The sequence below is a fragment of the Vipera berus genome, assembly GCF_964194415.1.
Source record: "Vipera berus genome assembly, chromosome: 5".
Lineage (NCBI taxonomy): Eukaryota > Metazoa > Chordata > Lepidosauria > Squamata > Viperidae > Vipera > Vipera berus.
This window is the reverse complement of record NC_138207.1, coordinates 48475854-48493683: the sequence shown is the minus strand read 5'-3', so window position 1 is coordinate 48493683 and position 17830 is coordinate 48475854. Positions and strand designations below refer to the sequence as shown.

The following is a 17830-nucleotide window of genomic DNA, read 5'->3' as shown; positions in this document are numbered from 1 at the left end:
ACAGTATAGCTGCATCAACACATAGAGCAGGGGTCTTCAAACTTGGCCTTTTTATGACTTGTGGACTTCAACTCCCAGAATTCCTCAGCCAGCATGCCTGGCTGAGGAATTCTGGGAGTTGAAGTCCACAAGTCATAAAAGGGCCAAGTTTGAAGACCCCTGACACAGAGCGTTCAATATGTGTGTCACAGAGGTTTTTTAAAGCTGTACACAGTATGTCGCTATCAAAAAAATCTTAGATTTCTTCACTGATTATAAATACCTTTCATTCCTCTCCAGGGCAAAAATAGTTTTGCAAATCGCTATTCCACGATAGCTTACTATAACAAATAAATAGTATCATTCATTCATTCACCCATTCGTGGGGGGGAAAAATAATCCTGTTTCCTGGCGTAAACTCCAGAGACAGTAGTTATTTCCATAGAAACTCGCTTTCCCGGCAAGCTTTGCCTTTGCTCTGAGCATGCGCTTGGCTCCCTTGAGCTGTCGCTGGCTTGGCAGTAACCGGGGTGGGTGTCGCCGGCGGCGCATAGGCGCTCGCCATGGAGTCCTACGATGTGATCGCGAATCAGCCGGTGGTGATTGATAACGTGAGTCCGAGCGTGGTTGTGTCTGCTCTGTGAGAAGGGGGGCAGGGGAGGGGCCGCTGCGATTGGCACGGAGGGTTTTTTGCTCCTGGTAGAAACCAGTGAGCGGATCTGTTAGCCGGTGATTTTCTGCTCTCCCCCCCCCCCGCCGCCCCGTCTCCGGGCAGTCTTCTGCCCCTCGCCATTTCCAACCGAAGTTGGACTCTTTTCTCCTCCTCGATGAGTCAGGCCCACGTTCCCGTTGGTCGATGCCTTTGCCATTCAATGGTAGAACGGCGCAGCCCGAAGAACAACGGAGCAGGTAATCCACGCCCTGTTGAGCTCCTCGCTCTCTGATTGGCCCCCTCTGCTCATCCTCGTCGAGCGTCATCCCTTCGCGTTTCGCCCTGTAGATTTGCTCCTCCTTTTCGGAGTTCATGCGCGATTATTGGCGCCTTGGCTGCTGTATTCGTTCTTTTTGACCTTTAAGGTGCTGTTTTGTTCTGACTGGCTGGTCCTGTCAAAGTGTGCGAGAGAAGATGGCCTAGGTCAGGGGTAGGCAACCTCGGCTCTTTTATGACTCATGGACTTCAACTCCCAGAATTCCTGAGCCAGCTTGGCTGGCTCAGGAATTCTGGGAATTGAAGTCCATGAGTCATAAAAGAGCCGAGGTTGCCTACCCCTGGCCTAGGTAGCTGGGCCTGGAACATTGCTTAGCTCTCCTCCATTTTCCCTATGTGTATTTTTGCTGCCGCGTATAATTGCCCGCGCTGCTCTTTTTGTAAAACGGGGCTTGCAGGAGGAGTGCAGTGAGGAAACGTTTCCTAGATCCCGCCCAGCCTTCTTTCTGTCGTTTTTTCAGATTTCTCTCTGACCCAGAAAACGACAACGCTGCATTAAGAATCAGTTCATTAGTTAATATGATTGTTAAATGTTGCATTTTTCCCCCCAAGCTTATGCAAAAGCCTGAGAAATGAAGAGTCAATCAAGGGGAATATTTGTAGCTAGTCTAGACTAGCACTGATGATGTTACCTAGTTTGGATAATGAAACGTCTGCAAGAAAACAACGAAGCTCAGAGAGCGCCAAAGACCCTTCAAATGAAGGATTAGTTCAGTAAATACTAGCAAACAAGTGCTGTGCTTGTGGAGGATCCAAAGCGTTTCTCCTGGATATTTTTTTTTAAATGTACACTACTGTGATGCATACATCTTTGAACCCTGGAAGATAGGTTTTAGGAATTGGTAATTAATATTCATCATAGTAAATCTGGTGAATCAGATTTCCATGTTATGTTCAAAAATTCTTTCTGGAACTCACTGCCCAACCTTCTTTGTTTCTTGGTACAATTCAAAATAGTGATTTTTACCTATAATTTTTACCTTGGTTTACAACCAAGTCATAGAAAAAAATGCTGCCTTCTAGAAGAACATGTCTGTAGTTTTTTTTATTGAAAAGTTTTACAGTACATTTTATTTTTAACAAAACAAAACAAAACCCCTCCCACCCCTCCCCTCTTCCCAACCCTCCCCAACACCTCCCTCCCTCCCCCTCCCCCCTCCCCATGTCTGTAGTTTTATTATATGATGTGATTCAGGGATTCTTCTGTGTGCTAATTAGGTAGAAAGAGGCTAGGTAGTTGGGAATATGGAACAGAGGTTTTTCTGTGGTGAGGTGAATTCTCTCCCTGTAAAAGTTAATCTGTTTCCACCTTTCTTTAGTTTCAGGAAGATTGTTAGAATCCTTTTGTTCTGCACCTAACACCATTGCCATTTGTTAGTCACAAGCGCTCTATTGCTGGATACTTCAACAGTTTTAACACTAAGCAAAAATAGATGGGCCTTTTCTAGAGGCTTTTTTTGAGCCAGTCACATTGCTTCCACTTGAGGGAAGATTTCATGGGATCCCTTATTCACATTATTATCCTTGTGATTCTAGAAGGGTAGAAAATCACCCACATTCTCATACAATGCAATACCCCTTCTTCAAAACCCCAAAACATGCTTTGATTGCACCAATCATTTCCAAATATGAGGGCCATGCAGGTAAACTTTATGTTTATTTTTAAGGGACACTAACCCTACACTTACAAATAAGGCTGCCATTTATTTTTTTTACCAAGTTCACACAACTGCGCAAAAATGTTTAATTAGATATGCCGTTTTATTTTCCCATTATTTTTCCCCTTCCCTAACAACTGTTGTGTTAAAGCTTCCTTTTACTGTATTTTTAATTGTAAAAGCTTAATAAAGATATTTGATTTTGTTGTGCACAGCCGTTAGAACTGTATTTTAAATACTTGTTTGCACAACATGGTAGGTTATTTTTTATTATTCAAGGTTTGCTATAAATTAACTCATCATAGGCAATTTTTAAAATTTAAAATAAAAAATTAAAAAATGTTAGAAGGCAATTGCAAATAATTTCTCCATTGTTGCTTACAAAGGGTATATGAACTTGTGCATAAATTCACCAGGAGTCAGGTTTGACTCACCTGAGATTTTATTACTTTCAAAGCTACCTTCATATAGCATGCTTATCCACAGTTAAATTAACCATTTATGCACTAAAGTTTTAACATGTTCTGCAAATACTGCCACTGAGTCCCAAATTAGCCAACACGATTTCAGCCTTGCAAGTTTGTTGTCTGAACCGAGCTGTGTCTGGCATATTATTTTTATAAATTCCTAAAGACGTATACAGAGTGGAGGATGTTTCAGTGTTCTGTAAATTATTAGGGTGATGTGATTTAGTGCTGTTTACTAGATCTTGTTTTTTGTACTGAGAAAAAGATCTGTCTTACTATCTAGTTCTAAAACCTTTTGTCCCACACAAAGGAATTCTTCTTGGGTGGTCTGAGGCTTCCTAAGTATGGTAATGGGATGTGCTCCATCTAGTGGTCACATAAATTCATTAACAAGTCATACAGCTTTAATAATGGAATTATTGGGCAAAGTTTTCATTGAAGGGGCTCAACAAGAATGCCACTGGTGCTAAATTTGGACAGTTATTTTTTTTCTTATGTTGATAGGCATAGTTTTGGAGCCAAGATGCTCATGAATAATTATTTCATTTCATTTCATGGTCTTTGTTTTTTATCCCAAAAGGGCTCTGGCATGATTAAAGCTGGCTTTGCAGGTGATCAAATACCTAAGTACTGTTTTCCAAACTAGTAAGTATCCTCATAATTTTGGCTCATGTTCTATAATTTCCTTCTATGAACATTTTCTGCATGGAGTAGACTGAGACTTTTTACCTATTTTGGCTCTGGCAATTGAACACACAGGCCAGGGGCATCAAACTCGCCGCATCATGTGACGTGTCACAACATATCACAACTTTTCCCCCTTGCTGGAGCTGGGTTGGGCACGGCTTCCGTGTGACGCATCCAGCCTAGGGGCTAGCAGTTTGACACCCCTACATTAGGCTATTCCATGGCCTATAGGATGCAGAATCCCTTAATACTGAGGGCTTGGGGGGGGGCTCAGAAATAGATTTGGAATTTTAAGGATATTTGCAATTTGCTGCTTACAGCAAATTGGTATACTTTAGCTTATTATAAGAAGCAGAACAAATTAGTTTTTTCATTAATCCTGTGTTGGATTTTGGAGATATTTGATATTGGTTGTGTAGCATGAACTATTAACTCGTTTGTAGACCATAATTTATGAATTAATGTGAGGTGTGCATTATGCTTATTCAATAACCATGGTTAAAATAAATCATCCTATGATATTAAACTCAACCACTCAATTCAGGTTGCAACACCTTAATCTAATGATTCTAGAATGGTCTCTCAAAAGTAAATTTTTGAACTCATGGATCCATTTTTTTCCTTTTGCGATACTTATTTCAGTGTTGGCAGACCAAAGCATGTCCGAGTTATGGCTGGAGCTTTGGAAGGTGACATTTTTATTGGCCCAAAAGCAGAGGTAAGGTTATGCTGATTTGACTGAAACTGTATTTTTTTTTCAGGGTCACCAGAAACTGAGAAACAGCCTATGCTTTTTATCTAAACAGAGTCCGATATTTATAGTTCGTATGTTCATCTTGATAAACAGATGGGGTTCTGGCCATTTGCTTAGGTTTATATTAGAGATATTCCTGAATGAATTCAAATGGATTAAAGTAACAAACACGTGTCTTATCTGTACATAAGGAAACATATGCATTATGGATGCGTACATATCTACATAGTTGCTGTTATAAAAATAAAATAAAGGTTTGTTGCATAATGAATATATTTCTTCAGTTATGTTACAACTGTGATTTCCATTGTAAATTTAGTGGTTATTATTTTTGGGAATCTTTTATCAGCAAGTCAATGTATGTTTATATATCTCCTCTGACTGATTGGTTGTCTTGTCTCTTTAATTTTATTAAGGAACATAGAGGTCTACTTTCTATACGGTACCCGATGGAACATGGAATAGTGAAGGATTGGAATGATATGGAGCGCATTTGGCAGTATGTGTATTCAAAAGATCAACTCCAGACATTCTCTGAAGAAGTGAGCTACCTTTCTTTAAAGTCCCGGAGCACCAAATAAGAGAAAAACCTGTATCTGCTTTTTAATCTCAGTGCCAACTCTGTCAGCATTTTTTATTCTGTTCTTCCATGTCTAGAAAATTATCTAGGAATATAGGTTTCTATGAGTGAAGTTTCTGCTGTTAGCTTATTTCTGAACGTAGGAATGAATTTCAGGAAGAGTAGGAATGTATAGTCATATCTGACCTGAAGTCTTATACACATGATGCCAAGATGCCATGTGGTTTGCTATATTTTGACTTAATGTGAGAGTAGGTAATATGTAAGAATATGTACCAACTTATTTTGGCTTAGCCTGAATTGGGTTATTGGATAGATTCATAAGGGACTAAGCAGTAGTTTATTGAGTATGTCATGGCTGAAAATGTGCATTGCACTGAGTCAGAACCAAACAACCATAAGATGTTCTGTAGTGGCACAGAGGTTAGAATGCAGTATTGCAGGCTAATTCTGCCAACTGCCAGCAGTTTGATTCTCACCGGCTCCAGGCTGACTCAGCCTTCCATCCTTCCAAGGTCAGCAAAATGAGGAGCAAGATTGTTGGGGGCAATAGGCTGACTCTGAAATGTTTACATAGGTGGTATATAAGTCTAAGTGCTATTGTTATCTGATGTGTGACTTCAGCCATTTAACAAAAGTGGATTAACATTTTCTGATTTAACATAGGGGACGCAAGCATGGCCTTTCAACATAGTAATTCCTCTCTCTACTATAACAAGTCATAGAGTCATAGAGTTCTGGTAGCTGAGTCCCTTGTCTTCCTAATCACTAGCATCCTGTGCTCTTGACGGAAGCGCCACTGAATCCTCGTAAGAACCGTGAACGAGCAGCTGAGGTTTTCTTTGAGACTTTCAATGTGCCAGCTCTGTTCATCTCTATGCAAGCTGTGCTGAGCCTGTAAGTATCTTACCTACTCCTTTTTTAAAGCTCAACTTGGAAGAGAAAATAAAGTCTGCAATTCATTGTATTACTTTGTATATGGAATGCAAGGAGATTTTCCACATGCATACACAAGTAGATCTTTGTTCATTGCATCTGGATTTTTTCTAAAGATTTCCTTAATGGTGTATGCCTTGACAAGAGATTTTAACCCATATTACAAATACAGAAACAGCAGTAAAAATCCACTGTTAGTACATATAAAGAGTGGATTTTTACTGCTGCTTCTGTATAAACTCTGGGGCTTTGGGCCCAATGCCTCACTTTCATAGTGGATTTAAAATTTTAATTTTTCTCTGTTTTAATTTGATTAAAATTTATGTATTATTACATCAGTATTGCATTATTGATGTAATAATACATCAACTGTTGTCACTGATTTTCTATCATAAAGATTGCTGTTTAGTTAGAATAGAATTATGATGGGGGAATTGCTGTCTTGGAAGTGTTAGATTATCCATCAAATATTGTTGATTTTCTCCTTTCTGTAGTTATGCAACAGGACGAACTACAGGGGTGGTGTTGGACTCTGGGGATGGGGTCACCCATGCGGTACCTATTTATGAAGGTTTTGCAATGCCCCACTCCATTATGCGCATTGACATAGCTGGCCGTGATGTCTCTCGTTTTCTTCGTCTCTATCTCCGGAAGGAAGGCTATGACTTCCATACATCATCTGAATTTGAGATCGTCAAAACTATAAAAGAGGTGCATGGATGCCCTTTGTTTTTGATTCTGGGGTCTCTTCTGTTTTAAGGTACTGAGCAGAGGAGGGTGGATTGAGCAGTTACAGCTGATATATGTCATAGCATTTGCTAATGTCTATCCAGATTACAAGAAAAGATGGGGAAACAAGCCTGTTTAAATTGCATCTATGATGCAGAACTGCTTTCTTTTGGCTCTTGAAGGCCATCGTCCCTTAATTCTATTTTAATCTCAGTCCAGTCAGTAAGTTCAGAGAAGTTATATGATTATAGTCCTAACTGTGCTCATTCATATACTAGACATAAGATTGTAGTTTTTAAAATTAATAAATACCCTTGACAGAAAGCTTTGGTGCTTAGCTATCACATCTGAAAAACAAATAGAATATTCTTACCCTGGCTTTTTGCATATATATATATGGGAGTGTTTTTCTTTTGTTAAAATGGTAAAACAGGGAAATCTTTCAGACATTTCCATAAATATGACTTTCTAAAATGGTTGTTATTGCGTTACATGATCCTTTCAGATTACTGGCTCGTGTCTAATCCAATGACAAGAAAAATTGCAAATTTAAAAAACTACAGCATATCAACGTTACTCACCTTTGGGACCAATTTTCATTTATTTTGCATGAAGTCAAGGACTTTATTTGCCACTGGTAGATCAATAAATTTATGGCTGATGCAAGATTTCACTGTTTAACCATTAGGTCAGGAATGCAGAATTTGCTTAATAGAGAAGCAATGGGAACATCTTAGCAAGAAAAATCAAAGTTGGGCAAAGCTGATTCCCAGGTCTCTTGGGAAAGCTACCAGTTATAGTATATCCAGGAATCTTGGCCCTTCTGATTATAAACTCCTTATGTAGAAGGATTTCTGAGTTCTACAAAAGCCAAGGATAATAAAGCAGACATGCCTAATTCTGATTAATAGATACTTCAACTTTGACATAAAAACTCAGTTTACCTATAACAGTCAATGATTATGTTATAGCATGATACTTGAGAAAGTGAGTGGAAAACAATTACTTCATTCCAATTTCTGTTCCATAATGAAGCTACTAGGTCATTCTAGAAAAGCATTACTTCTTAACCTCTGTGTTTAAAACATAGAAACTCTAGATAATATTTACAAGTTGTCGTTCCCAGGTGGCTCACAATGTTAAAAAAATTAAAAACAATGTAGAGCACCACAAAAAGCTGAAATTTTAGTTAAAGAGAGAAAACAAGCCTTGGAAAATTGCAGAAGCCTTATCTGTCTTAAAATTATAACAAAATGGGTGTCAGGTAAGCCTCTCTAAAGAATGAATTCTACAACTGAAGTAGTACCACTAAAATATAATTTCTCTAGTCACTTGAGCAATTCACCTTTGATAATAGAGCTAGTTTATCTTACATAATTTCTGCAAAAGTGTACATGAGACACTCAGAATATGCCATCTGATATATCTATATACCATTTTAATGGCATATTCTGAATGGCTTGTGTACCTTATTATAATCATAATGTAATCATATAGGCTTGTTCAGCTTGATATCTTCCAGTTCTCAGTGACTATCTCCAGGTTGAGAAAAGTGGCTTAACTCATGAACAATGGTCTCTCTTTACATAATCTTTGTGTTGTTGTTAGTTGCGAAGTTGTGTCCGACCCATCGCGACCCCATAGGCAACGTTCCTCCAGGAGGTCCTTTTTGTACTGTCCATGGGGTTTTCATGGCAAAGATACTGGAGTGGGTTGCCATTTCCTTCTCCAGTGGATCACATTTTGTCAGAACTCTCTGCTATGACCTGTCTGTCTTGGGTGGCCCTGCATGGCATAGCTCATAGCTTCATTGAATTACGCAAGCCCCTTCGCCATGACAAGGCAGTAATCCATGAAGGGGACATAAACTTTAAACCTCAGCTAATATTTAAAGCTGGGCTACCATCTACTATGTGATCAGCTGGAAAGATCATATAGTGTTTTATTACAGAATTGCTGTTGAGTGTAGTAAGTCAAATAGTGTAAAAGCTGTTCTATGACCTTTGTATCATTGTTGAATGAGGTTATTTATGCTGAAAACGCCATCTTAAAGATTCATCTGTATTCCACAAAATAATGTCTTATGCAAAAGTAACATGCTTTTGGAAAGCTTTGTTATCATGGATTTTGTTTGTAGAACTACTGGTTCTTAATAAATTTTCTAGAATTTTTCATTTTTAATCATTAAATGGTTAAGAATTTTATGACATTGGGATGGTGAGGCACCTTGCATGTTAGAAATGGGAATAAAAAACAGTACTAAATGGCAAAAAGCCATTGAATGACAGTACATCTGGAGCATCTGAGTGAAAATTGTCTTACCATATGCTGCTTGTTTGAATGTTGATGATTATTATCTTTGCTTGTCATTCCTCCACAGCGGGCTTGCTATTTGTCAATAAACCCTCAGAAGGATGAAACTTTAGAAACTGAAAAAGCTCAATATTACCTTCCTGATGGAAGCACCATTGAGGTTTGTTAAAACTTCACATAATTTAAATGTTTCTTAAAAGAAATGATGGAAAGAGGCCCTGAAGTGATGCCTGCAGGCTCCTTCAGGATTCTAGGATATAAGTGGTCTTGTCTTAAATTCATTCATCTTTTAATCATCTCTTTGTTTATTTTGAGTTGCCATTCTTTCCTTCTCTCCTTTTTATTTCAGTGGATTGGTATGACTGCTACTTCTAGTCTCAGTCATCTGACACAATCTTAGTAAGATTGTATTCTTTACAGTAAGAGTAGAACAAAATGTGAAATCTTACCAGTTTTCAAATGTTTTGAATTTCAGTTCTCATCTGACCTGTCAATAAGTCAATGAAAAAGCTGACATATTGTTTTAAAAGTTGTCCAAAACATTTGGATAGCATCGGACTGCTTCAGTCCTACTTTAGAATCTTAAAAAAGAGTAATTTATAAGCATATCAGTTCATCACCACAGTACTGAAGGGGGTGGTGGTGGTGGCGTGTCCTTGTCTCTGCACTTCAAGTTCTGTTCAAGGGTCCTTTTAGCTTAGACTAGTGGGGTGGGAAGAAAGTCTTTGTATGAGCATAAGAATATTCATGTGACACAGTTTTTCAATCTAGGAAATAAGATTTCTTATATACCATCCAGAATGCTGATATTCTTGTTCTCTTTGCAGATTGGTCCTGCCCGATTCAGGGCTCCTGAATTACTGTTCCGTCCAGATCTGATTGGAGAAGAATGTGAGGGATTGCATGAAGTTCTGGTTTTTGCAATTCAGAAGTCTGACATGGACTTAAGGCGAACTCTCTTTTCCAACATTGTGCTTTCTGGAGGCTCAACGCTCTTCAAAGGTTCCTCCTGATGCTTATTTGACTTTATGTGGTTTGAACTTAACTTGAAATAAGTTTAGTCTCCTTACCTAGTTTGGAATTGTTGAAAATAATATTAGCTCCTTGGGAGTAAATATTGGCAGCACTCCATATACCCGTATATACTTGAGTATAAGCCGACTCGAGTATAAGCCGAGACCCCTAATTTTACCCCAAAAAACTGGAAAAAGTTATTGACTCGAGTATAAGCCGAGTATAAGTATAAGCTTGGCCCCTTCTTAGCAACATATCTATATTCTGTGCCACGACGAGCCGCTCGTTGACTCTGGCAGCATCCCGGAGCTGGCTCAGCCGCGGTTCGCAAGGTCCGCTCATCAGGCTGCCAGGCTTCCTGGCAGCACATCCCGCAGGGAAGGTCTGCTAGGGAGGCGGCAGTCAAGCGTTGTTTCCCTCCTCGTGCGTGTGTGTGTGTGTGAGACCTGCGGGAACGGCTGGTAGAGGTGGCGGCAGTCCGGCGTTTCCCCCCCTCATGCATGCGTGCGTGTGTCAGACCCGCGGGAATGGCTGGTAAGGAAGCGGCGTCCCCCCCCCCTCCTGTGTGTCGGGCCCACGGGACTTGACACACAGAGAAACGCAAATGCCGGACTGCCGCCACCTTTACTAGCCATTCCTGCGGGTCTGACACACACACACACACACACGAGGGGGAGAAACAACGCTGGACTGCCGCCACCTCTGCCAGCCCTGCAAGCCTCTGCCGCCCCTTCTCTCCGCTGCCTGTTCCGAACGAAGGGGCGTCCCTTCGTTCGGGCCAGGCTGCTGAGAGAAGGGAGCGGCAGAGCCTTGCAGAGCTGCTCCCTTCGGCTCCTCTTTGTTCAGGCCAGGCAGCGGAGAGAAGGGGCAGCAAAGGCTTGCAGAGCTGGCAGAGGTGGAGGCAGTCCAGCGTTGTTTCTCCCCCTCGTGCGTGTGTGTGTGTGTGTGTGTCAGACCCGCAGGAATGGCTAGTAAAGGTGGCGGCAGTCCGGCATTTGCGTTTCTCTGTGTGTCAAGCCCCGTGGGCTCGACACACAGGAAGGGGGGGGAATGCCGGAATGCCGCTTCCCTAACAGCCATTCCCGTGGGTCTGACACACACACGCACACACGAGGGGGAGAAACAACGCTGGACTGCCGCCACCTCTGCAAGCCTCTGCCGCCCCGGCAGAGGCTTGCAGGGCTGGCAGAGGTGGCGGCAGTCCAGCGTTGTTTCTCCCCCTCGTGCGTGTGTGTGTGTGTGTGTGTGTCAGACCCGCAGGAATGGCTAGTAAAGGTGGCGGCAGTCCAGCATTTGCGTTTCTCTGTGTGTCAAGCCCCGTGGGCTCGACACACAGGAACGGGGGGAATGCCGGAATGCCGCTTCCCTACCAGCCATTCCCGTGGGTCTGACACACACACGCACGCACGAGGGGGAGAAAGAACGCTGGACTGCCGCCACCTCTACCAGCTCTGCAAGGCTCTGCCGCTCCCTTCTCTCAGCAGCCTGGCCCGAACGAAGGGACAGTTCTTTTTTTTTGTTCACTGGAGTATAAGCCGAAGTGGATTTTTCAGCCCAAAAAGTGGGCTGAAAAATTCGGCTTATACTCAATTATATACGGTAATTCTTTTCCTGGAAACAGGCAAAAAAATTTCCCAGAAAAATCTTCTTCCAGCCCTGTTGGAGGAACTGAAGGTCAGCAAGCTAGATTCACATATTGCTTCTGGGAAAATAGTCATAGCATTTCTTAATATATCCCTTTTTTAATATTAATGAAATACAGTTTTTGTGTGCTTAAATGATTTTTCCTGTTCTATCATTTATCTGATCTGTATAGTTCAAGAGTCCCCAACCTTCCTGCCTCCATGGATTGGCAGCAGCAGTAGTGGCAGCAGCGAGGAAGAAGGGATGGTCTCGTGCACAAATGAAGCCTTGTGCGCCTGCCCTCCGCTTGCGCAGTCTGGTTGCCAATGGGCCATGGATCAGTACCGATCCACGGCCAGAGGGTTGGGCACCCCTGGTGTAGTTTATGTATTAACACACTTCATGTATTTATTATAGAGGAAAAAGATGTTGATGTTGTTTCAGTCATTGGTTGATTCTAGATTTGTTTTCAGGAAACCTAGATTACTTTATAGTATCCTAGGTTGTTAACTCAAATTATTGCTTATATTTAATAGGTTTTGGTGATAGGCTTCTGAGTGAAGTAAAGAAACTGGCCCCTAAAGATGTCAAAATCAGGGTATGTAGAGCTTGTTTGGAGGTTGTAACAGGGGAGCACAACTACTGTATACACTTGCCTGAAGATGAGTACACTCCTCTTTGGATGGTTATTCTTTTCTACCAGTTGCACAGCTTCAGGAGGGATACACATGGAGCAGTGAAGGAGGAAGGGGACACCAGCCAGATCAGCAGAATCAACCCTAGTAATCAATAGGGTGACATGTTGCAACTATATAATCATCACATTAAAGGACTTAAGAACCCTGTCATGCTCTGTTTTAACTAGAATCTACTCAGATTTCACCAAAACATGTTTTTAATGGTAATTTTATTAACAATTATGTTTGCAACAATAAAAACTAATACAAACTAAAAAGACAAAAAAGCAGAAGATACACAAAATAAAGAAAACAGAAAAGAAAAAAAGAAAAATATAGTAAAGAAAAAGAAAAGAAATATATGCAGAAGTGGCTTGCTATCTTCATCATAACAAGTATAAACAATTTTAATAACTTATCACCTTCTCTTGAAATACGTCAAATGATCTCTTCTTCCCATATCCCATTTCTTATCTATAAACAAATCCATAAAAATGTCATTTCAGTCCTGATGTTAGCAAAAGTCTATTAAGGGTTGCCAGATATAACAACGTATCTATTTTACCCTTGATCAAATAAACCAATTTTAGGGGACTGGAGGCTAAAATATATAGAGAATGGTCACTGGAATTGGGTATGTCTAGTTTAATGTCTAGGGGTGACACGTAATCCCAGTATCTCAGGGATTGCCACAAAGAAGAGGGAGTCAAGCTATTCTCCAAAGCACCTGAAGGCAGGACAAGAAGCAACGGATGGAAACTAACCAAAGAACTAAGGAGAAATTTCCTGACAGAACAATTAACCAGTGGAACAACCTGCCTCCAGAAGTTGTGAATGCTCCAAGACTGGAAGTTTTTAAGAAGAGACTGGACAACCATTTGTCTGAAATGGTAAAGGGTTTCCTGCCTGAGCAGGGGGTTGGACTAGAAGACCTCCAAGGTCCCTTCCAGCAGTTGACAAGCAATTTCTGAAAGTGATTAAAACGAAGTATGCAAACTTGGTGTCTTTTCAAAGCCCCCAACTGCAAGATGGCTATTCCTTTGCCTGTTAGAGCTCTAAATCTGCCTGACACCACTGTCTTGTCCTCTCCTTGTTTGGGATAACTGTCTTTAGCACTTGAGGACAATCTTAAGTCTTTTCCTTGTCCGAAGTGGAATTATCAAAGAGCCAATCAACTTACCAGCTCTTCATTATTGCCATGGCTGGTAGTGAAACCAGTGAAACCTGAACAGTGTGAGGTGATTACTGTGGCCCTCACACGTTACTGAACTATAGCTCTCAAGATCCCTCACCATTTTCCTTGGAGTTGCTTAGAGTGGTAAATTAATTTGGAGAGACATAAATTACTATGGTGGTATAATGTAGTTACCTATGATTAACCTATGGTTTATGAATTTTCAGGATTTAGATTAACATTAGTAGGGGCTATGTTAATAAACGTAGTAAGCCAAAATGTGATAAAGGTGATTAATGGTTCAGTGTGTCAGGTAAACACAACCCTAGACTTCAAAGAGTCATTTTAACAGATTGTCAACCACAGTCATATGTACCTTTGTGACTTTCAAATCGGTTGGTTGAGACTGTTAGGAAAAAAAATCCAATAGCCTGCAATATAAGAGCTTTGTAAGTTTGGTGTCTGGACAATAAACGTCTTCTTCTTCCTCACTTTTTATTTTAATCACTAGATATCTGCTCCTCAAGAGAGACTATATTCTACGTGGATTGGGTATGTACAACATCTCCTGCAGCAGAAATTGTAGTTTTACTTGCCTTTACATGGATTCACACATTTTATTAAAATAAAAAGTGATTCATTTAAAGCTAAGAAGACTCTGAACTAAAGTCTTTTACTCTGTATGGTATACAACAAATTACTGCAGTTAAATAATGTGAAGGGTCTTTAGGGAAGTTTGAAGCAAACTTTTTAATAACGATATGCTGAAATGAAGAGACTTGGAAACTCTAGTAGGACCTATATTTATTCTCCTAAATGGACAAAAGTGGTGTTGTATGTATTTTCACATGCAGTAAGAAAACACTGCCTGCACTGACGTGTTTAGATAAAGTCCTGCATGACTTTGCATTGCAAAAGATATTAAACAAATTCCAGAGAGCAAGTTTACTTATTAAAATCTCAATGGGCTAACTGGAACTCACTGTTGCCATATGAATTGAATGCACCCAGCATATGTGCACTTGGTTTAGAGACAGTGTGATTGTATAGTGGTTAAGGTGCCGGAAAATCCAAGTTCCAATCCTTGCTTTGACTTAGAAGTCAGCTAGTTCACTTTGGGCCAGTCAATCTTCAATAAAAAAGCTCTATTTCTGCATTGAATTGATTCAGGATAATAATAATAATAATAATAATAATAATAATAATAATAATAATAATAATAATAATAATAATAATAATAATAATAATGTGATGATGATGATGATAGATAGATAGATAGATAGATAGATAGATAGATAGATAGATAGATAGATAGATAGATATAGATTATTTTGTTGCCATACTTTTGAAAAGTAAACTCCAGACATCCTATAGTTTTCATTAACAGCTTAATAACTATGATATTTTTAGAGTTAAAAATGTTGTTCCTGATAGTCTTGCATCTAACTCCTGTGCTTGTTCCTCTACAGAGGTTCCATCCTGGCTTCACTTGACACATTTAAGAAAATGTGGATTTCCAAGAAAGAATATGAGGAAGACAGTTCCTGGGCAATCCACCGAAAAACCTTCTAACTCAACCAAATTCAGGGGTCTCTTTAGATATTTGTTCTTATTCTCAACTCTCTTCTGAATCTCCAAGGAATTCTCTGTGTGTGCATGAATGGATAAATGGGTGCCAGCACACCCTGGACTTTGACAGAGCCAAAGGGAAAGCTGGGTTTTGACCTGACTTCCAACTGGTGGTGTGGGGTGAAAATGAGACTTAATTCACTGGAAAAATCAGTTCCCCCCCTTTTTTCCCCCTAGGTGACCCACAAACCTTTGTGGGAAAGGAAGGGAACCCTATTATGTCACAGATGAAATTTTGGGTAATATAAAAGTGAATAATAAGACGGAAATAGAATATGTCAACTAATATTTGATCAAATTCAGATAGGCTGACAAGGTGGAAACTGAGCACAGAAAATGATAGTGATTTCCATGCTCAGTGGACATTTTTAGGTGGTTAATTCAGAGCTTTCCTTCTCCCCCCCCCTTTTCCCCTAACAAGCAGAAAAGAGAATAAGCACATTCGTAACTGTTACAACTCCATTTACTGCTGTGTACATGTATGTATATTCTTAGGCTGGTATGTGTGAATTAGAATCACGATATGATAGTTGGAGCAGTTAATTTTAGGAACTAGTTTATAATGCATGACCTAGATCAGAAAGCCCTCCTTTGTTCTTTTCTACACAATTGGTTTTGGCAGCCTAGAGCAGCTGTCATTTAACTAATGGAAGATGATTCCAAAATCTGTTTGATGGCCCATTCTGTTCTTCCTCTGCCCACCCTCTTTTCCTAACCTAAACAAGTAAGTTCCAAATGTTAATCTTGATCCTTCCTGAAATGCAAAAACATTGTGCCTGTGTCACAATTTCTGCCCAAGGGGGTCTTCAGCCAAGCTTGGTGGGAGCCATGCAATTGTTTTTAGACTTGTTTTATTTATTGAGAAGTTTTGGCGGTTGCTGAACTACTAAGTACTACTAAAATTAGTTCCACCATTTTCTATGCCCTATTATATTGTATTTGCTCATAGTTTAATACTAGCACTAATGTTTTAACAAAATATTTGTTACATGCTATGAGGTCTGTTTGGCAGCCCTGCTGTATTATTTTTGGATTTGTTGCTTCAGTGAATGCACCACTTGAGAAAACAGTGAATTGTATTAGAATGTTTGAGTGTAATAGTAATCTCCAGAAGGTTGGCATTCTAAAATAATGTCAGCCACTGATTTTACATGCTACAAAAAGGAAAATTAATCTGCTTTGAACTCATTTTTGTTTGTTTTTTATACATATTTTGGTGCTTACATTTTTTTTACTTTGCTGCTGAAAACCAAATATTTTTGCATTTTTGGCCATTTAAGTATTTAAAGATTAGGCATCAGGAAAAGAAGCCTTACATCTACCAATTGCCAAATATTGGAAGAGAAACTGCAGTCAGGAGTAAAAAGTAAAGAACTTGTACTATCCCAGAGGATAAAAGCAGAGTGTTTGTTACTGTAGTATATTGTAAATGTGATCCTGTTGTGTTTTCGGTTGAAAGCCTGTTTTTCTTCTTCCTTCAGCAACAGAAAAATTACACAGGATTTAAGTAGGCAAAATGGATATTTAGTGGCAGACTGCCTCTGTTTCAGAGTTTATAAGAGCAAGATCCATACTGGTTGAATGGATGGAGGAAAATATAGCTTCTCTTGCAAGCAGGCTGATTAGAAATGCATATAATGCATGCAGTCTTGCGCATTATTCAGCTATCCTTTAATGTTAAAAATAGAGTAAGATCTGAGGATACAGTTCTCCCTGAGTAAGTTTTCCTTAGTCCCCTTCTAGTGTAAAAGCAGATATATTTTTCAGAAGAATCTTTAATAATAATTGACTTGTAAGGGAGGAAAACAAACAGACATATCTGAATTCAACAATTCTCTACGTGTACATAAATATAACTATTTTCTCTGTGTTTTTTTATTTCCTGATAATAGTTTTCTTACCTTGGATGTATCATAAGCTTCTAAGGTGACATTGCTAGATCATATCCTCATTACAAAATAACAGTCTCACAATTCAGTTATTGTTGTAATTAAACCTTCCTGAACAAGTCATTTAGTTTGTTATTGGAACTGAAATGAAATTTCTGCTATGCTTGATTCAAAAGTTCATTGCATGCCTGAGCAAGATCTTGAGTAGTTGATGCGCTTTGATTTTAACTATTTGCTTTCTAAGCAGAGGCTCAAGCAATGTCACTGTTGTGTTGATCAAGGCTTGAGTTGTAGATCTGTTTTTCTACACAAGTATACTTTTTTCTGTTGATTCTAAATGTGTTCAGATAAAGTAGAAGCCCGGGGTACTGGCATTAGACAAAGTTTAGAAAACTACAGAATTAAATGCAGGTTTAGACGCAGTAGACTAGTTACAAAAAAAAATTGAGTATTAGCTTTTTTTTTTTTTTACAAGATTTATGTACAGGGTAACCTGGGATTTCTCATGGAAGACCACAGGATTGGTTTTTCACTGCAGGAAAGGGCAAATAGCCCGTATTTCTTACCTTGCACTATGGTAATGTCACATTTTATTCTAGTTGTATAGCATTTGAAATGTGTGTCCAGTGCAGGCTACTACTTTGGAGGCCTTGAGTCTTTGAGTTACTTGAAAAAAACAGAAAAATTTAGTATTAATGAAATTTGTACTGTAATTGCAGTAATGAAGGGATAG

At 39.5% G+C, this 17830-nt stretch overlaps 1 protein-coding gene across 2 annotated transcripts; it reads left to right on the top strand.

The window, feature by feature from the left end:
- The first annotated feature begins 487 nt into the window (after positions 1-487).
- Positions 488-17599, top strand: ACTR1A (actin related protein 1A). 2 transcript variants are annotated; one of them, XM_081329278.1, is made up of 11 exons: positions 488-590; positions 3673-3737; positions 4422-4497; positions 4950-5075; positions 5886-6010; positions 6544-6760; positions 9159-9251; positions 9919-10093; positions 12265-12326; positions 14091-14131; positions 15049-17599. In XM_081329278.1, exons 1-11 carry the CDS (start codon positions 543-545, stop codon positions 15149-15151), a joined length of 1131 nt encoding a protein of 376 aa, XP_081185404.1. In that variant the 5' UTR covers positions 488-542; the 3' UTR covers positions 15152-17599. The 2 variants fall into 2 exon arrangements, with proteins under 2 accessions (XP_081185404.1, XP_081185403.1); XM_081329277.1 differs by lacking the exons at positions 14091-14131; positions 15049-17599 and having other exon boundaries at positions 12265-14010.
- The last annotated feature ends 231 nt before the right edge of the window (positions 17600-17830 follow it).